At 49.2% G+C, this 21,025-nt stretch overlaps 1 protein-coding gene across 8 annotated transcripts in view; it reads right to left on the bottom strand.

Annotated features, from left to right (window-relative positions):
- Nucleotides 1–1,574: 1,574 nt before the first annotated feature.
- The window catches only part of ITSN1 (intersectin 1), a 216,731-nt gene continuing 197,280 nt past the window's right edge, over nucleotides 1,575–21,025 (bottom strand). For 7 of the 8 annotated variants that reach the window (XM_032354042.1, XM_032354053.1, XM_032354056.1 and 4 more), the window contains 7 exons: nucleotides 16,436–16,603; nucleotides 12,574–12,786; nucleotides 11,548–11,669; nucleotides 10,247–10,329; nucleotides 9,860–9,943; nucleotides 8,940–9,113; nucleotides 1,575–7,191 (listed from right to left, as the gene is read on the bottom strand). In XM_032354042.1, the coding sequence (XP_032209933.1) occupies nucleotides 7,043–7,191; nucleotides 8,940–9,113; nucleotides 9,860–9,943; nucleotides 10,247–10,329; nucleotides 11,548–11,669; nucleotides 12,574–12,786; nucleotides 16,436–16,603 (993 nt within the window). In that variant the 3' untranslated portion in view covers nucleotides 1,575–7,042. Of the gene's footprint in view, nucleotides 7,192–8,939; nucleotides 9,114–9,859; nucleotides 9,944–10,246; nucleotides 10,330–11,547; nucleotides 11,670–12,573; nucleotides 12,787–16,435; nucleotides 16,604–21,025 lie in introns of those variants that run through there. The other variant, XR_004288351.1, reaches the window with a different exon arrangement.

Raw genomic sequence — 21,025 nt, 5'->3', positions numbered from 1 at the left:
TGTGTGTGTAGAAATGAGACTGATTTGACAAGAACCAGCAGAACCACAATGGTTTTGGAGGGTCGGACCCAGCGCAAGACAAAGAAACGAGAAGCTGCTTTGTGAAAGAAACTCACAGCAGGTGCATGGCGGGAGGATCGAGTCCAAGATCGTCCGCCTCAAGAAGTTTCTACAACTTGAGGCTGCTCACACAGTGGGTTTTCTCCTCTTTCCTGACCTCTCCAGGCTCCAAAACCATCCATGGGAGCTGACAGGAAGCACCCAGCCGGGAAGCCCTGTCTGGAAGTTGCCCGGGACCCTGCAGCTCTCTCTCCAGGAGATGGCCTTGGACCAAGCAGCGTCCAGTCCCTGGGGAAGGGACATGAGCCCTTCCCCCTGGCCTCCCTGCTTCTCCTGACTCTCCCCTGGAAGAAGGCAGAGGCTCGGAAAGCCTCTCTGTCCTACTAGAAAAGGGGAGAAAAGTCCTCAGTGGCCAACTGAAGATCAAAAGGAAGGATTTCATTTCAAATCAGTGGGTTAGAGGCTCTTAGGCCTCTGGGCACCTTGTGGCAGGCCCTCGCAGACGGGCCAAGAGATGGACAGGTGACTCCCTTTCTGGCCCTGGGGCGCAGCTGTCACCGAGGGGCTCGGGTCTTGTACCCTCTGATTAGCCTAGACCATCTGTGCTTCTGTGAAATAAAAGCAGACATTTTCAAAAGCACTGGCACCCAACTCCCCACAACCTGCCAGGAGACTTTCCAAAGAAGACAGAAGACAAAGCCGCACCCGCTCCAAGACCAACTGAAAACCCAGCAGGCCCAGGGCCAGCTTCCTGGGGGTGTGATCTATGCCATCGTGGGGGACCGTGTGCTTAGAAGGGCCCACGTGTGCTTAGTTTAATTCTCTGCTGTCACCGCCTCCAAATTCATCATAATTTTCAATAAGGGGCTTCAGATTTTCATGTTGTATTTTTCATGGGGCCTGAATGCGCCGACGGACTGTCGGACCCATCTGTTTCCTTGTTCAATCCACGTATCTTCATTTCTCCTAGTGACACACACACACCCCACCTACGTATCGCGTGCACACCACACACACAGATCACACACAGCACACACAGCACACACATTCACACACCGTCTCACACACCACGCGCACACACAGAGCACACCTCACACACACACCACAGTCTCACACTCATGCTATCCTCTCACATACCACACACTCACACACCAAACACACTCATACTCTCACACACCACACACTCCTACACACTCGCAACAAACCACACACCCTCTCACATACATACCATATACATTTACACACACCACACACTCACGCTCCTACTCTCCTCTCGCAGACCACACACAGCCCTCTCACACACACACACCACACACCGTCACACACCACACACTCACACTACCGATACTGTCACACACTCACGCTCATACTCTCCTCACACACCACACACACCCCACAGACTCACACACATATCACATATACCACAGACCACACACACACACACACATCATACACCACAGACACTGCCGCACGTATACCACACATCCATACTCACACTCTTACACACACACACCACACACACTAATGCACCCACACACACACCCCGTACACACCCCGCACAGCGAGCTTCTGTGTCCCCCACCAGTGCTCTGCGTCTGAATTTCAGGAAGTCCTGGTCTCCCGGAGAGACTGTTCTCCAGTCCCAGTAAAGACCTGACCCCTAGAACCTTCGTGGGAGAGGACGCCTCCTTGGGGGGGCGGGGGGGGGGCCTCCAACTGCCACCCGAGACCCCCGGGGAGCCGAGTCTCAGGGACTTTCACAAAGCAGATGCGAAAGCTGAAGGCCTCCCCCCACCCCACGACCAGCCCCGGCACCACGGAGCGGCAAAGGGTCACCAGGTACCCCGGGGGCGCTGAGACCCCTGCCCACGCCTGCCACCAACTCTTTCCCTCTTCTCACCACCCTCGGTCTGGCCCCGGGATTTACTCGGGAGGTCGGTCCCGGAGCCACAGCCCGTGGAGCCAGAACCCGGGAGCCCCCCGCGCGACCCGCCGGTTTCCAGGAGGGAGATCGCCCCCTGGCGGCGACAGTGGGGAGAAGGGAAGCCGCGGGCTCCTCCCCCAGACGCCGCCAAGCCTCCCCACCTTCTCCGGTTCCCCGGATGATGCTCATCCCGAGGGCCCCCCTTCTTTTTAGATAGAGAAACAGGAGGAAGCAAGCCATTTGAGCATAAGAGGCGAAATGCAGAGAAACAGAGCTTTAGAAACTCAGCCACACAGGAATGTTATTTTTTTAAAGGATGAAAGTACAAAACCAGTGTTCCTAGGAGAAAAAAATCTCTATTCCTCCCACTGAGTAAAAAGAAACCCTGGTTACTGGTTAGTTCTCAGGAAATAGCAGAGAAACGCTCCATTTTTTTTTTTCAAGGTTGACCAAAGGAGCCCACTTCTGAACAGTCTTACTTGGTGGGCTTTGAATACTAAAATAGTCACACTATTCAAATGACAGTAACACTAGAAGCTGGTATAGAAAGTAGAACAGAATCCTATTAAAAACAAATTCACAAAACCCCTGACATACAGTAGGGGCAGATTTGCCCTGAAATACAACAACCACACATGGGGTCCCCAAAAGTCAGAGTAAGAGGGTTCCTCTACATGGAGGAACTGATCTGCCTGTCACTGATGCAATTATTTAGAGGCAGAGATGAATTTTTACAAGCACTGGGTGTCATTTAAATAACATAACATCAGATCCACAACTAGACCACAGATACCACAGAGGCAAACCTCTCTAGTCCACCTCCCAGTCCCCTAAGACAGAGGCCTGGAACAGCATGGGGACTTCCCGAATCAGAATAGTATGCTACTAGCATTGCTACTAAGAGATCACAACCCAGAGCTAAGACCTTCCAACGTGGGGGAATCTGGGTTTCAATGCTCCCGAGAGAGAGCTGTTAGACGTTTCTAGCCTTCCCTTGGAGGAAGATTTCCATGCTTATCAGGAAGATATCCTAGCTCCTGCAGACATCAGGTGATGTACCTTAATTGAGCTCCATGACCTACAAACACATCCTGGATCTGATGCCATGCTACGGGAGGAAAGGAAAGTTCTAGAACTTTCCTTTCCTCTCACTCAAATAAACAGCCATTTTCCAAGTACGATCAATAGGCCAACTTGATTTACAGGATATGAAACAGCCCGCACAAGGCATGACTCAGGGCACTGCCAGGAGAGTGTTGGCCGCTGACCCAACTTCCCCGCAGGAAGAGGCATGTCAGCACCTCAGGGCAGGAAGAGAAGGTGGTGACACCTTCCAGGTGTGACTTTGACCAAATACCTCATAGGGTAGCTCCGACCACAGCGTCTGAGGGCTTCACTTCGTCACTGGCTTCTGGTACCACCAACTATGCTCTTCCCTGGTAGGAACTCGAGTTCCTATACTGGAAACAAAGAAGGAACATCCGGGATCCCCAGTTTCCCTCACCTCACCTTCCAGCCCAGGAGGCTCTAACTTAGAGAGCAGGCCCACCTGGAGTGAGCGGACCCTCGGCCAACCTCACATTCACCTCACGCTGGGAATGACCCTGCTTCCTCTAGACTGTGCCGGCATCCATTCCACAGAGCTCCTGTCCGCAGGAACGTTCATCTCCACCCTCGGAAAGAGAAGGCAGGCAACATAAAATAAAAGGCAAGAAAGCACGTGAAATAACATAAAAAAAAAAAAAACCCACTAGCAGTTTCCAGCAGAAATTCTTCAAGTTGTTAAGCACAGAAACAAATTTTCTTCTATGAATCAAAATGTCCCCCCAGCTCGAAGAAACTATTTGGAGAAGAGATAGAGAAGGCTTTTTCTCCTACCAAGCAGTGTGGCAAACTCTAAAATAAACTCCCAAATCTCCAACCTTTCTGATAAAACCAGAAGCACCCCATCCATTCAGCCCTTGTTCTCCAACCCCACTGATTTCTAGAATGTTCCCACACTGTATGGTCAGTGGCTTATGACTGCACCAGCCAGCTCCCAGAGAGACAGCCCACCTGCCTGGTCTTGGGTGGCAGACCTGCATTCACCCTTCCCCGGGGACTCCAGCCTTGTCCCTTGGCCCCAGTTTCTCAGGCATCCCTGAAGACCCTCGCCTAGAAGAGTCCCCTTTCCAGAGTCAGGCGAGCCTGGGGGAATGGACAACCCTCCAGGTTCTCCTGGTTACAGCAGAACCTGGTTCCAAGACATGCTGCTGCCTGTCTGTCTGCCAGGAAACACGGTATCAGCCAGAGACACCCTGCCCCAGAGGGACTGGCTATGGTCTGTCCCTTCAAGAGAGCTAGTCTATGAAAAGCCCCAGTCCGCAGGCTCCTGAGCTCAGCACGTAGCCTGTGAGCAGAAAAGCCCCTTGCTGGGCTAGAGGAGGTCAGTGCAGCTCAGAGAAGAAGGGAAGCTTGCAGGGCGTCTGGAGTTCTGAGAACAGGATGCCAGGATACAGTAGCCTACAGACACCCTGTGTTTGGAAGCACAGAGCTAGGAAACAGATCGCTTCTTGGAAAGAGACATTTCATCTCCAGGGAACAGAGCCCAGGTGGCCAAAAAGGCAGAAGTGAGGGATAGAGGTCAAAGAGACCCCGGGCGCTGCCTACTTGTCTCTATCCCCCCACCAGTATGACTAATGAGTCACAGCTGGATCTGAGGGCCAGGTTAACTCATCCCTAGGTAGGTCCGGTCGCCGTCCAGATTACACCAGAGAGGACAAGGACACTAATCCGTAATTACTACCCTGGAGGAACATCTCAGGGATGCTTAATAGAGTCACTTGGGAAAAAGAGTCACAGACTGTGTTTTCATGCTACATGAATTCCGATCATGGGATGCTGGGAGTGGGTGACCTCGCAGACCTAAAAGGGTTACAAGATGCTTGTCACTGTTCACGTCACATCCTACCTGCCTAAACAGCAATGACCGGCATGACACACGAAGAGAGCCAATGAAGGAAAGGCCTCCCCAACCAGAAGGAAAGGGATGGGAATGGTTATCCAAAACTACCCCATTTTACCCATCATGTACATTTTGTCTCTACCATAGAACATGTCCTTCATAAATACACTGAACAAATTGAATTAGTTACAGAAATAGGAAAGCGTGAGTTGTGTGTCTACTTATAGATTTAATTTCACACAGTTTCTTAACAACGGTCAGAAAATATAAACTTAAAGTGGTCTAACTGTATTTTCTTCCGGGGAGTGGTAAACAAACCCATGCCTGAAGTTAAACTTGGTCTCTAACAGGGCTCAGTTGAAAGTTGCTAACTAAAGGGTGTGTCTGTTTGTTTTTAAAAAATACTTGTCTGTTGTTCTCGATACAAAATTCTACACTATCTTCAATAAATAAATAATAAAGTGTTTCTTAAAAGTATGAAATGTAAACTTTGTTGCCCTAACACACACACTATTAAAAATTGCTTGGAATATGACAGGGCTCTTATGGGAAATTACGACACTATGCATTCCATTCCCAGCAAAGTGGAGAGTCGGCCACTATGTTGACGCTACCCTTTATAAAGCACTTCTACGACCCTAGTTAAATTCTAAAAACCTACAGTCAAAGAGAACACCATCTAACACAGGAAAGCTAGACTCCAGTACCAAGAGAACATGCAAAGAACATTTCATGACCACAACACACTGGGATTAGGAGGACATTGACATGCGAACAAAATACAACCCACACTCTTCATTAGCAAATCAAGTTATTATCTAGTTAACCAGCCTATCTCCTGGCATTGAAGGGGGAAAAAAATCAAAGAACTCAAACCAAACAGTTTGGCACATGGTCATACACTCCCGACTCTGGCAACAAGCACATGTGTTTCCATTACTGAGAGATTGGTTGTGTGTGGGAGAGGAGGGGAGAGAGTCTTGGGTCTTCCTCCCTTGATCTGTGAGGCTTGGGTGCTCCTCGAGCTTCTCCCCACACCACATAACAAAGTTCCTTCACCTTCCTCCACCCCACTTCCGGATTGTCACTTTTCTTCTTCGCGTCTTGGGGACGTCTTTCTTGGGAACATAGCAAAGACGGCTGCTGGAATTCCCCATGACAACCAGGATTCAGCACACTCCCGCAAAAACAGGCTCAGAGCTGGTCAGCGGCGATTACTCTTCTCATGAAACACCACAGGACCTCCAAGCCAAAGAGAACTTTCCAGCTGGGCTGGCAACCAGGACCCAGTGGCATCGTAAAGAAGCCTTTCAGAGGACCTGTGGTGATCTAATCCAGCAGAGTCGAACTTTGTAGATAACACGCCTCCTTAGCCATCTTCCATACGTGCTGGAAATCAAAACGGAATCACCTGATAGTAGCTAGTGATAGTTTTCGTTGACATCTATCAATAAAAGACCTGGAGAGGACTGGAATGGCTCTAACAGTGCACCTGCTAGAATCGTCCATGGACCAGCTTTTCAAAGAGCTAGCACGCTCTCTGATCAGGAGACCATCTCCCCGAGTGATCGTATTCAGGACAGCATTTCAAACAAGGTCCCAGCGGGGAAACGAGACTCTGGGGCAGCCACAGGACCTTCATAATAATTTCTAAATACACAAAGGACCAGGCGTTATAGATCAACGGGCCTATTCAGGGACCGGTGGAGATAAGAAATAGGAGCGTTACATGAGTTCTCCAAAAATACAGACATTGCATTTATAAATCTATTGTACAGTAACCAGACCCACACCTCAGGCCCAGGGATGGGCCCAACTCCCAACCGTATCCAGCTGGGGGCTCTGGGATTTCAAAGCTCCTAGAAGCCACGATGAGACCAGCAGTGAGGACAAAGGAAGACATTTTGTTTTTGTTTCATAAAATGGGAAATTGTTTGGGGGGCGGGGAAAGATTGTCAAGAATTATTCCTAGAAGTTTTGAGGGGCCTGTCTTCACTGTCCCTTTGCCCTGTGGCTGAATGTCAAACGGTGGTTTTAGGGAAGCCACACCATTTCCAGATTGCACCTGCCGCCGTGGGCTGAAAGTCGGCCAAGCACCATGCTGGGCCCACTCCCTATGGCTCATCAAACAACTGTAGGTCCAAGCGGACCACAATCTCTCCTGTGGGAACTTCGTGCAGCAGGAGACACTTTGTAACTGGGCCCTTGGAACCCTGGTCCTTCTTGATGTCGGCCACACGGATCTCTGTCCGACCCAAAAAATCTGCAAGAAGAAAAAAACACCGTGCTCAAAGAGAGAATTCCTTTACGTCAAGGCACGGAAGGCATTAGGAATTTCTCAGCGAACCGACACACTCTCCCCTCTTCCAAAGAAGAAGTAGGTCCATTTACAGGAATCCATGAACTACAATGACAGAGCATAATTTTTAAATGGAGTACAAGAAAAAGAAAGAAAAAAAGGACACCAGGGTGGGGACAAAGTTGAGCCTAGAAGTAGGTAAAAACGGAGACTATGCCTTTCCCCACACCTGGGGACCTCCAAAGGGCTATAAGCTTCCCAGGAGGCAATGCAACATTGGACGTCCTATCAGCAGGACAAAGATTGGAAAGTAGTATCTCCGTGGGTTCAGAAGGCACATTCGTGATGTCACATCCTTTTCAGAAACGTCAAGGACGGTGAGCGAGGGCTGGTCCTTCCTGTGCCCCTGCATGAGCCAGAGAGCAAATGCGAGGTGTGGGAAAGGAGGCTGCAGGCTGGGCGCTCTCAGCATCGCTTTTCGTCAAATACGGAGCATCAGTAGGAGAGCAGATGTGAGTATGTTTGAATACGTTTGAAATGCTAGGCAATTACAGGATGGTGTGAAATGGGCCTCCAGACCATAATTCCTTCATTTATTCATTGAGGAATTCCTTATTGGAATATACTATGTATGCCCCGTACCGGAAACAGCCTTCTTTCACGGTCCCATTTAAAATGTGGGAATCCCAGACGTCTGGGTGGCTCAGTCGGTTAAGTGTCTGCCTTTGGCTCGGGTCATGATCCCAGGGTCCTGGGATAGAGCCCCACACTGGGCTTCCTTCTCAGTGGGGAACATGCTTCTCCCTTCCCCTCTGCCCCTCCCCCTCACATGTGTTCCCCCCACCCAAATGAATACATTTTAAAAAATAAAATAAAATGTGGGCATTGGGGGTGCCTGGCTGGCTCAGTGGAAAGAGCGTGTGACTCTTGATCTTGGAATCATGAGTTTGAGCCCCCTGTTGGGTAGAGAGATTGCTAAAAATTAAAAAATAAGCTTTAAAATTTTTTTTTAAAAGATGTGGGATTTTTCCCCCCCCTGGGGGGACAGATACAGCTTTATTTTGTCCCTATGCTCATTTCATGGAAATCATCTCCAATGTAAGAACAACACTAGGATTTTCAATTTATGCCCTAGTGGAATGAACACTGTGTCATGATACTTCACTATTTAAAACAACCGTAACAACATCCAGTCTCAAACCTTCACTTACCAGAATAAAAACTGACAGTGAAACACAGTAGGAGCCCAGACTTGAGAAATGGTGATTCCAACCCTTTGATTAACCAGACATGTCGCCCAAAGGGCACCGGCTGATTCTTACCACACCTGTTGTGAGCTGACGTTCTTCTGGCTCGACTAACCCCTTTTATCCATTGTCACTGTGGCTTTTGGAGAAGAACTCAAGGTCTGGGCTGAGACTTTGGGGGATAACCTTTGTTGTAGTCTCTAGCTTTGGAGAAACATGGGACCATAGTCTTTCTCTAGGGTGGCTGGACCACTCTGGACCACACACGCTTCGTCCACCTTCTCTGAGATGCCGCAGCATCGGTGAAGACCCCTTTCTAGAAGAGGCTGAGTCTTGTCTTATGCCAACCTCATCTCTCTGGAGGGAAGCCCGAAAAATTCTGCGCACCAAGTTCCCAGCTAGAAAGCAATTTCCCCACAAAAGCTGAGTGACAGGGAAGGAAGAAGGGGGCCATTCTCTACTCACCGTCTGGAGAGAACTGGTCCCTCTCAAACACGGTGATACACAGGACTTCCTGCTCCAGGTCTTTGATGAAGAACTGGCAGTTGGAATTCCACTTGGGATTCAGAGTGTCCTGGATGGTCTTGGTGATGTGACACTGGGAGCCCATGGTCACCTCACAGTACGGGTTACTCTTTCCTAGAGTGGACAGAGTCTGCTGGACTCACACCTGGTTGCAGGCTCTCCTGGGCGTGGCAGGGCAGGGTCCTCGCCGCGGTGGGCAGCAGCTTCCCTCCATGCCCCTCATTTTTATCCCCTCCCATTGCCACATGTGATAAATGACATAAAATGGAGAATCTGGGACTGCCTGAGGGGCTCAGTCGGTAAAGCATCTGCCTTCAGCTCAGATCATGATCCCGAGGTCCTGGGATCAAGCCCCTCGTTGGGCTCCCCGCTCAGTGGGGGGTCTGCTTCTCCCTCTGCCTCCCCCGCCCCACTCACTCTCTCACTCTCTCTCTCAAATAAATAAATAATATCTTTTTTTTAATTTTTAAAAAAAATTTTAAAAATCTGAGTGAAAACTGCCACCATTCAGCATCACACTTAAACCATGATACTTAAATATTTATAACACTTAAATCATTAGATGAACGGACTTTAAATCTAGGCCTTTCCAGTCTCCTTGCTAGAAGCTTAGGTTGCGTCACACCCAAGGTGAAATGGCAACCACTCAGATCTCTCTGAAAAGCAAAACGGTGGGAAGGATTAAATTAAGAAAAAAAAAAAGGAAAACCACCCTAGGTTTTCAACAAGTGTTAGAAAGACCAGTTCTGGAAGGAAATTTAGGGTCATGGAAATAGCTCGTTTGACGCCACACTGGCCGGGGGGCTTACAGGAAAGGCTTCGGCCACCACCCCGTGCTGGAGGGACTTCGGGGTCCTTACCGTGTGACCGACAGGGCTTCAGCTCAATGCCTTCAACAACATTCACCATCAGCCTTCCGATACCTGTGGCCCTTTGGGAGCGGACTGTGACGGCAGGAAGGAGAAGGTAAGAGGCTTCAGGGAGACACGCTCCCCACCCGTTTGCCCCAGGTTGGTTTCACGTAGCTGCCTCCCCCCATCTTCCCCTTACGGCTGGCTTCCTAGCTCTCGGAATTTACGCTCCGCCCTCATCCTGCACCCCACCCTCCCTCTCCCCGACTTCCACCCCTTCTCAGGCCCCCCCGCCCCCTCCAGGCCCATCTTTCCAGCTCGGAGGACGCCCTGGGCCCAACCTTCAGTGCCCCAGCTTGGCAGGACGCGCGGGCCCTGCCGCTGAGCGATGCCTACCCAGGTATGCCTTCTCCCGTTTCTTTTTCTCAGTCTCTATATAGAGTTCTGAAGCAGCCTTGATTTTCTGCACCCAGGCCGTCCTTGGGAAGAAAAAAGACAGAAAAGTGCCAAACAGAACTCAGGAAAAAGCTTCCGGGGCTGTTCGAACTGAATCTCCAGGATCCTATCTGCTTTGTTCCTTTGCGCTTAACGACAAAGGATAGAAAAGAAAGTCCAGTTTTGTGTCAAACGGTGCTAATAATTATTCCTACCTTAATGAGGAAGGGATGAGTAACATTTTTATTGATGTACTCGACCTGCCTTGGCCTTAGTGTCCTGGGAAGAGAGGTGCTGTCCCGGAGATGTTGGCATACACCTCCCCCTCCCTTATTGAAAAGCATCCTGGGGGCACCTGGGTGGCTCAGTGGGTTAGAGCCTCTGCCTTCGGCCATTGTCCCAGAGTCCTGGGACGGAGCCCCGCACCGGGCTCTTTGCTCAGCAGGGAGCCTGCTTCATCCTCTCTCTCTGCCTGTCTCTCTGCCTACTTGTGATCTCTATCAAATAAATAAATAAAATCTTTAAAAAAAAAAAAAAGAAAGAAAGAAAGAAAGAAAAGAAAAGCAACCCGCATTTGCCCACCCGAAGATGGCCAGAAGGGTCTCTCTCACGAAACCATCCAAAGGAAGGACAAAACCGTTTCCCAGAGAGGAAAGCACCTTACATGGAAAAGCAAACATACTCTGGGAGAAGCACTTGGGCATAACGCTTTCTCCTTCATTTTTCAAAGACCCATCTGCACCATAACTTTGGCCAATTTTCTTGCTTGGCAAAAATGTTCTTTGGAATGTTGTTGGCCTTGTGTCAAGTTCACCCTTCAGAAAAGATCTATTTCATTTGACTCTAGGGCCGAGTCTTGAATACGCAATTGAAGCAAAATACCCTTGTGCTCTGGGATCCAGAACATCTTCCCAAGTGAGCCAGCTGAGGTCGGGGATAATCCCCAAATTGCCTTCCTCTTGGCTTCTGGCAGCTGGGAAACCTTGGGAAACGTGAACTCAGAGAATGATGAAAATGTCTTTCAAAGAAATTCGCAAGCAAAATTAGTTTCAATTTGTTTTATTTTTGAAAAAATCCACGCCACGTGTTAAGCTTTTGAGAGGCTCTAGAGACAAGTATTAAGATCTTCCTCTTGTCCCTCCAGACAGCAGTTACTACAAGTCAAGAAATGTTGGGACCTGCTGATTCATTAAATGTCCTATGTGCATCCTGCCCCCGGTGGGGCCCTGGGCACCCAGGACCTGGGAGGTAGCAGGTCTTACCTTTCATTTATGCTTTCGGCTCGGAGGGTGTAGACGCGGTCAATGTGGGAAATGTGGAAGATGGGCTCATCTCCAGAAGGGTCCGTGGGCAGTTTTACTAGAACCTCATTCAGGAAAATAGGCTGAAAAGCAATACACAGGCATTATACAACCAGACTGGGACTCTGTTTCAGTGAACGATGAGCGTGTGTGAGCTTACGTGCACGCGTTCCAGTAAATTAAACCGTGTTGTGCGTGCACGCGTGTGCGCATGTTCCAGTCAACTCTATTGGAATGATTTTGTATTAATATCAACCTCATGTATTACAAACCATATGTAGGTATTTTTGCCTCCTCCATTTTGCAGGGGTTTTTTTTTAGGTCCTTCAGAAGAAGACTTGACCGGTCTGTTTTGGCCCTAGCAAATTCCAATCAGCAAACAGTCTCCCTAACTTCACCACCAGCCAATTCCCTCCAAAGATTTTCCTACAAAGTTGCTAGTGAAGATCCCCATAGGTACGTTGTTCTTTTCCCCACAATCAGGCTAACTGCCGCTTCAGAGAAAATTCTCCTGTAAAAACACGCCCACGCAGACAAATTTAGGAAAACGGTACCCTGTGACACAAAGACACAGAAACACAGCTGTGTACATCAGAGCAGACCTAATAAACAGCAGAGGGACTTTCTCCACACGCTGACTGTTTGGATCGGCTTTTGCTGGAAAGGGTGAGGGGCACAGATGTTCCTTCCAAGCTACACGGAGAGGTTTGGAGGCGGGGCTGAGAATGACCTTGAGACCTGCCAGCCCAAGTGCCTTCACCTAGGGACCCACCGTGGTGGCCACTTGGAAGCTAATAGATATTTCATTGATCGAGTTGAACATCGTTCCTCTTCTGCGAGTGCTTGGTCACCCTAAATCCTGGCTCACCCCTTTGCCTTCGCCTCCATGCTGCAGCCCCCAAACCCTGCTAAGACTCTGAGGCCTTTCAGGAACTTTCTACTGCCCCAAGCGGCAGCCCCGATATTGCAACTGGGACTCGAACTTACTGTTTTGTACATTTTATACAGCAGGTGAGATTTGGGACTGAAGACCTTGTCGGAGCCGGAAGAGCCCAAGGGTTTTATGATCTGGGTCAGCAGGAGGAAGTCGTTGAAGAGGAAGCCATACAGCTCCTTGTTGCTCTTGGCCTTGTAGAGCTTCCCGCTGTGCAGAAACTTGCGGGGCCCCAAGCAGTTGGTCACTGAGTTGAACACAAGTTGCTGAGAAAGGAGAAACAAAACCCAAAGAAGACACGATGAAGTGAGGCCTCCTTTTTTTATTATTATTTTTTTTAATTTTTGTTTTTTCTGAGTCTGAAAGCCCGGACCCTGTCAGAATCTGAGGCTGGGCTCAGCAGGCTTGTGTCTGAGGTTCAAGTCCAGGACTGACTTGAAGAGGTCAGGCAGTGCCCTTTTTTTTTTTTTCCCCTTGATTTATTTATTTGACAGAGAGAGATCACAAGTAGGCAGAGAGGCAGGCAGAGAGAGAGAAAGGGAAGCAGGCTCCCTGCTGAGCAGAGAGCCTGATGCAGGGCTCAATCCCAGGACTCTGAGATCATGACCTGAGCCGAAGGCAGAGGCTTTAACCCACTGAGCCACTCAGGTTCCCCAGGCAGTGCCTTTCAGAGCCAAGGAGTCAGCATCAGTCAAAGACCCAATTCTGTGGATTCCAAGGGTCCAGATGAGCCTTGAGTATAATTCCTACTGCTTTCTCCCACGGGATCCACTAGGGTCTTGGGGTGATTGGGGCCCCTCTCCCTCTTATTGATTGGGAAATGGGAAGCAGGAAGAAAGTTCTGGGGCCTCTCCCACCTCGATAAGTATGGGCTGTGTCCCAGTCGAGGGCATGAACCTGCTCCAGGGACAACCCCACACAGGCTCCCACAGTCCTTGAGCTTCTGGAAAGCAGCAACTGCTCTATATGATTCTAGAGGACACCTCCTACTTTCCCAGGTGTGGCTAGAGTCCAGGCCCCAGCACATGGGTGACTGTAAAACTTGGGGGTGCTGAGTGACGCCTCAAAGGCAAGCAAGCGGACACAGCGTCGGCGCGCATTGAATCTCGACCAACTCCCTCGTCCTGAAAATGGGAAGGGGACTCTTTTCCTGCTGCTTCCCGAATCTCGATGTTGGCTCCTAGGGCTGCGGAAAGCCGGCTCTATCACCCCACTGGACTCTCCCATCTCCTGTGAGCAGTTTTGCAAGGGGCAGAGGGAGACTGAGGCAGAAAAATGAGCTCATAAAGGCCCCCTTTCTTGAGGGAGAGACTGAGGGAGGGAAAGGCCACAGCTGTCCCAAGCAGCGATATGATCCCAGCAAGTGTCAGACCCTAACGGCCCCCACCTGCCCACCTGCGGGTCCCAGGGGGAGGCTCCCCCAGCAGCCTTCAAGGCCCATACTCCCCGGAGCTATGAACCCTGTAGACCTTCCCAAGGAGGGTACTTGTGCAGTGGAGACAGGGTTCACACCATGTGTCCCCCAAGAGATGTTGGTGGCCCCCCATCCCCTTCCATCGTGGGGCAAAAAATCAGCAGCACCTTTGTGACTAGAGACCTGTAGACATGAGGAAGAGTGGCCGCCCCACTCCACTCTTGGGCCCAAGGAGGGAGGAGGGTCTCTGAGAGAGCCCAGAAGACTGAAGGTGACACCCCCATGGGAGCCTTCAGACGGTGTCCTTGCCCCTCTGGCACTCTGAACAGGAGTCTGGAGGTCCCCTTTGCTGGCCAAAGGAGAGTTTAAGCCGTGTGGGGTCAGACTACGGATCCAGAGAAGGCAGCCTGGGTCACACGAAGAGGACGTCATTCATTCATCCTCCTGCAAGAGCGGGGCCGCCGCGGGGCCGGGCTCACACTGCAGGTACGTGAATGGGGAACGGCCCTGACGCTTCTGCATCTGAGGCCAATAATGCCCAAGATCGTGTGCATTTGAAACTTAATCACGGGGACCAGTCCGGATCTGGGCCTGGAGACAGAAGCCGCCTGATGGCACCTTCGAGACTCGGGGAAGGACCCCTTTCCAGAGAGCACATGGCCACGTCCTGCTGCCCGGTTCAGAGAGCTGTCGAGGTGTGCCGCCTGCAGATCGAGTTACACTCCTCTGTGCTTGCTTCCCTGGCTTCCACTTGCCATAACGCCTTCTCATCTATTGCCCTACAGATGCCCGGCCAGGCTCCCGATGTGCCCTCCCCTGGGAGGCCCGCCCCCTCGATCCCTTCCTGGACAGACATCACCATCCTTCAACACGGAGCCATGTGCCTCCTTCCCCCATGCTTCCCTGAATCCCCACCGTGCCCCGGTGACTGTCCCTTCCTCCCGCTTTGTTCCCACAGCACCCTCCTTCTGCCTTCCCAATCCTATTTTCTGGTGAACCCTGGGTTAGCTCCCCTCCCCCACCTCCTCCAAAACTGTAGAATGGGGGGAAGGCAGAGGTCACATCTTACTGATTCTCATTGTCCTGGGTGTTTAGTACTGAGCCATGGTCCTCCAGCAGGTGTTCGAGAAAGGTCCATTGGATGGACCAACGGAGGAAAGCACAAGTGAGCCAACCAACCAATGAATGCCCCTGGATTGCGTATCAACACAGAATTCCAAAATGCATTTCCACGAGGCTGTTCCCACAGCTCTGTTTATCGCGCACCTAACGCTGGTGGAGCAGGTGAGGAGCCCGTGGTGGAGATTTCCTCGGCAAGTGACTGCCTTCAAAGTACTGGGAGAAGGAAGAAGCCACGGGGAGAGGGGACGAGGGGGACACATTCTGCCTGGGCATTCTGGTAAAACCCTGGTGAATGGCGCATGCATGTGCGTGTGTACGTGTTTGCGCCATGCGGCGGCAGAGAGAGAAAACAGAGAGAACCAATGAAACTGAAGGAAGCGTGACAAGAAAAGAATTAAATACAAGAAGAAAAGCTTCTGTTTCTGGTGGACTACGTACTCTGACACATCCAGTGAAAACTTTCAGAACTGAGTAAAAGATAAAAATGCACTTTTTAAATGCAAGGAAATTGATAAAAAAAAAAAAGATATAAAAAGTGAATGTGTAGAGGCGCAAAACAGAATGAAAATGTGTACCCCGGAAGATAAGCAAACCCCAACGCCGGCTTCAGCCCTGAGAATCTCTCTTGAATCAGGTGACCTTGAGCTTCCACTTCAAAGGTCAGGGGGAGTGAGGGAGCCCCGCAATGTATGGAGGGCCCACGTGAGCGGAGAGATCTAACGGAAGACGGACACAAAAAACTCACTCCCGGAGTTAGAATAACAAGTAAACTCAAGCACAGAAGGGACCGACTAGAAGACTGGCTCCTTTCTGACCTTGGACTAAGTGGAATGAAACAAACAAACAAAAAAACCTGAGAATTTGCAACCACAAGGCAGCCCTCGCCCAAGTCCACTAAGACCATTCACACAGCAGTGTGACCCCCAAACCCTTCTACATTTGATTTGGGGTCGCAGCGCTGGTAGCAGCCCTCTCGGGAGGCAAGACCGCAGAGGTCCCGCGGGGACAGCTCCAAGGAACTGTCCCTCCCGCAGGGACAGAGAAGCGGGCGTGCACAGTGACAGAGGAGCGTCTCCGGGGCTGTGGGTAATTGGAACGACCTGATTGGGAATATGGGGGGATGTGTTTAAAGTGTGTTAGCAGATGGATGAAAAGCGGGGCCCCCTGAGCAAGAGCAAGGCGCAGGAACGGAACTTCGGAAAACGGAAATAAAGAAGTCAGTGGACAGGTGGAGGGCGGATCAGAGGCCGGGGCGGGGGCGGGGGGGGCGGAGAAGGCGCTTGCGGTGGCCCGGAGGGGACAGCGCACGATCCTGCCAGCCTCCTCCTCCTCCAGGCTGGCCGCCGGGGCTCGGCTGGGGTTGGGGGGCGGGGCGCTACCTCAGACAGGCCTTCACACTGCACATGCGCCTGGATCCACTCCAGCCGGTCCGAATTCTCCTTCTCCCGCACCCCTTCGTTCACCTGCGAGCACAGCTCTTCCGCTTTCTCCAGGGCGTGCTTCAAGTGGCTGTGGTCGGGATGGTTTTCGGGGGTGTTTTCCAGGATCTACGGAGGACACAAACAGTGCAGGAGGGCCCAACAGAGGCAGGGCGCGGCACCCACCTTTCCGGATGGGTGCTCACCGGGGGAGCTGCCGCTCTGAGCGCCCAGCTGCAGCCAAGACAGAAGCAAGACAGCCCCCCAGTTGTTGGCAGAGTCCCCGGGCGGGGAGACGGGGAGGGGAATGCCACATTATTTAGACTCGGGGTTTGAGGACAGCAGTGGCTGCAGCCCGGGTTATAATGCGCCCTCAGGGATTTTCCCCTAGAAAATGGCTCTTTTCCTAGGTCCGCTCAAGCTGCAGGCATCTGCACACCTCCGGAACCGCGCACAAAGGTGTGCATCTGAGCACAGGTGCGGTTTTCTGTGTAGAACACGCCCAGCCAACGGCTACACCTCCTGCACTAACATCTGGGCTCTGCCAGTGACCAGCCACGCATGGGCCAGTCCCCTAAATGTTCTGAGCCTCAATTTCCTTGTATGAGAAGGGGGGATGCCCCATAGCCCTTCCTTTATAAGGTTATCTGGAGGACTAAATGATTTGATAGAGAAAGATAGTTCTGACTTCGCAAAGTCCCTGGCCTTAGAAGGTGCTCAGTGAATGAGAGCCATGACCACCAGATTCTCCAAGGACTCCGAGGACATTAAAAGCAGCGATGCAGAAAGGTTGTGAGCCAGTTTGGGAATGCACCAGAGGATGTGGAAGGTGTACCTGCCTAGGCCTTGACCACACACAAATAATTCAAATGGAGCTAACCTTGAATAATATTTCACCTCAAAGGTACCCTTTGGTTTAAAGTCCTAAGGAAGCACCTAAACTGAGAAAAATGCTTGTTCTGGTCCTGCCTCCACCAATCGGCAAAAACAGCCCCCCCCTCCCCACCCTCTGCCCTCCCAGGCCTGGCTGTAGCTAGGATCCCTCTGGGAAGTCCTGATGCCTCATCCCCAAACACATCCCTGGGGGTGGGACTCTGGCATAGGAATATTCTAGAGCTCTCCAGATGATTCTAATGGGCAGCCAGGTCTAAAGACTACAGCTCTAGACTAGGAGCCCACACAGCTTTCTTGTGCGAATTCATTTGTTTTGGTTTTGGTTTGGTATTGCTTTTTTTTCTTCTAATTTATTTAAACTAAGAACAACAACAACAAAAATAGTTCACCCATGTACACCACCCTCTACCCCTGCTTCTGGCAACCACTAATCGTTTGTCTGTATCTATGAGCTTGGGGGTTTTCTTTAGTTAATTGTTTTTAAGATGCCAAATATAAGAAAGATCATATGGTATTTGTATTTGTGTCTGAGTTCTGTCACTTAGCGTTATGCCCTCAAGGTCTATCCATGTTGACACAAATGGTAAGATTTCACTGTTTATTTTTTATGTCTGAAACATATATATGTGTGTATATATATATATATATATATATCACATATGTTGTATGTATATAATACATTATGGAATATTGTGATTGATATATATATTATATATATATAATGAAAATTGTGAAATATATATATATCACATTTTTATCCATCAGTGGACAGTCAGGTTGTTTCCATGTCTTGTCTACTGTAAATAATCCTGCAATGAACATGGGGGTGCATGTATCTTTTTGAATTAGTGTTCTTATTTTCTTCAGGTTAATACCAAGAAGAGGAATAGTAGATTCTTCAAGAATCTGTTTCCCGTACTGGCTGCACCGATTTCTATACCTACCAACAGTGGACAAGGAATCCTTTTTCTACGTCCTTACCAATGCTTGTTATTTCTAGTCTTTTTTTTTTTTTTAAGATTTCATTTATTTATTTGAGAGAGAGAGAAATATCGAGAGAGAGCACGAGCGAGGCAGGGTGCAGAGGGAGAGGGAGAAACCGGTTCCCCGCTGAACACGGAGCCTGATGCTGGGCTCAATCCCAGGACCCTGGGACCATGATCTGAGCCAAAGGCAGATGCTCGAACAACTGAGCCACCCAGGCTCCCGTCTAGTCTTTTTTTTATAATAGTTATCCTAACAAGTGTGAGGTGATACTTCATTGTGGTTTTGATTTGCATTTCCCTGGTGATTAATTACAAAGAGCATCTTTTCATGTACCTCTAAGCACTGTGTTTTTAGAAAAGTTCCTGGTCATATCCTCTGCCCATTTTTAAACCAGGTTTTTTGGTTTTTTGCTATTGTATGAGTTGTATGAGTTCTTTATATATTGTGGATGTTATCCCCTTGTCCAATATATGACAGATACATAGATAAAGATAGGTGATCCATGTATATTTCAGTACTGACGTACCTGCAGTCTAAAATGCATTTACCGAGCTTACAGCCATCATTTGCCTTTCATTGTTGTTCAGTATATTTTGTCACATAGAAAGTTTTAAGAAAAATGTTTACGCAAATAGTATACGGGCACATTCTTGATCTGCAAGATCCAAACAATACAGAAGTACATAGAGCAAATGTGAGAGTTCCCTTTCACTATCCTCCCCAGAGGTAACCATGCCAACAGACCAAATGGCATCCCTTGAACTCCTTTTAGATGCTTTCCATGTATTTAATAATAAACACATAGTTTTCCCTCTGTTTTACAGAATGAACTACACTGTAAGATTGCTCGTGGAGGTTTTTGGTGTTTGTTTTTTTTTTTAACTGAAATGGCATTTTCTGGATGTCATTCCATGCTAATACATAGAAATCCCTCTGTCTTTTTTTTAAGATTTTATTTATTTATTTGACAGAGAAAGAGAGAGTACAGGGAGGGGGAGCAGAAGAGGGAGAGGGAGAAACAGGCTCCCTGCTGAGGGGGGAGCCTGACGTGGGGCTTGATCCCAGGACCCTGGGACCATGACCTGAGCCGAAGGCAGACACTTAACTGACTGAGCCACCTTGTCGCCCCTGAAATCTGTTTTTTAAAATATTTTCAGGGGCACCTGAGTGACTCAGTGGGTTGGGCCTCTGCCTTGGGCACAGGTCATGATCTCAGGGTCCTGGGATGGAGCCCCGCATCAGGCTCTCCACTCGGCAGGAGGCCTGCTTCCCCCCATCTCTGCCTACTTGTGGTCTCTCTCTCTCTGTCCAATAAATAAATAAAATCTTTAAAAAATATATTTTCAGAGTACAGATCTACCACAATTTATTTGCTCTACTTAATATCTAGGTTGTTTCCAGGATTAAATATTTTTTCAAGTTTCTCCAAGTCTAATCTTTTAAGTCTCTATTCTCACTGCCATGCTAAGAATTTCTCCACCTCAACATCATAAACAATATTTCATCTTAGTACTGCTGTGGTTTTTCACATGTATCTTATAACTGGCCACCTTTTAAGAATTCTCTTGTTGGTTCCACTATTTTTCAGTTCATTTTCAGGTCCTTTAAAGGGAAGCAATCGTGTTTCTGCAAATAATGATAATTGCTTTTTCCCTTTTTAATATTTATGACTCGCAATCCTTTCCTTCTTTTTGCCCCTCACCCTATTGGCTAGATCCAGAACATTTCCAGCTCCAATGTACGATTAAATATATTGGGGGGGGGAGTATTGAGCCAATTAAATAGTAACTGTCAGATTGGAAGAGAGGAAGTGGTAGGTTGAAAGCCTGATTCAAAATGAATTACTTAATCCAGCCAAGGTGGCCACAGTGTACTTTGTGGTGCCAAGCTGGGGTTGAACAGAGGAGATGGCTTATGTAGCTGGAGACGGGTTACTATCAAGGGTCTGAGCAAATCAGTCAAGTAAAGTATTGAGGATAATGAGAGGCAGGTTTCTCAGAAAAGGAGTTGTAAGTAAAGAAAGGGAGAGTCTAGAATCACCTCCGTAGTATGAGATTAGAACAGGAGGATCAGTGTGAACTCAAGGGTTTTAATACGCATTATCTGCATGGATTGATCTAGAAATATAAATGTAGGTGCGTATACTTACACAGATGGAAGTATGTGTGTATGAATTTAATATACATACACATATTTCCTGACTCTGCCACTGAGAGACCCAAAAGGCAGTAACACCCCAGCAGCAATGAGCACACCAGTGCCCAGACCTGAGTTTCTAAAGTCTCCACTAAAGGAAACCAGATCTAAACCCTCTCTCCACTGGGGCACCTGGGTGGCTCAGTAGGTTGGGTGACTGTCTTCGGCTGAGGTCATGATCCCAGGTGCTGAGATCGAGCCCCACGTTGGAACTCAGCAGGGAGCCTGTTTCTCCCTCTCTCTCTGCCTGCTACTCTGCTGCTTGTGCGATCTCTCTCTCTCTCTCTCTCTCTCTCTCTCTGTCAAATAAATAAATAAATAATTCTTAAAAAGATTTAAAAAAAAAAAAGTTTCTCTCCAGGAGCTAGCGCCCTTGTGGTTATATATTCCCAGGCTCAGACGATGTTTGGGTCTGCTCACTCATATTACAGATAGAAACACAGAAACCCCATTTTTTTTTTAATCCTTTGGTAT

The sequence above is a fragment of the Mustela erminea genome, chromosome 1 (genome assembly GCF_009829155.1).
Source record: "Mustela erminea isolate mMusErm1 chromosome 1, mMusErm1.Pri, whole genome shotgun sequence".
NCBI classification, from domain to species: domain Eukaryota; kingdom Metazoa; phylum Chordata; class Mammalia; order Carnivora; family Mustelidae; genus Mustela; species Mustela erminea.
Note: the sequence above shows the minus strand (reverse complement) of the source record. Positions and strands in the feature narration are given on the sequence as shown.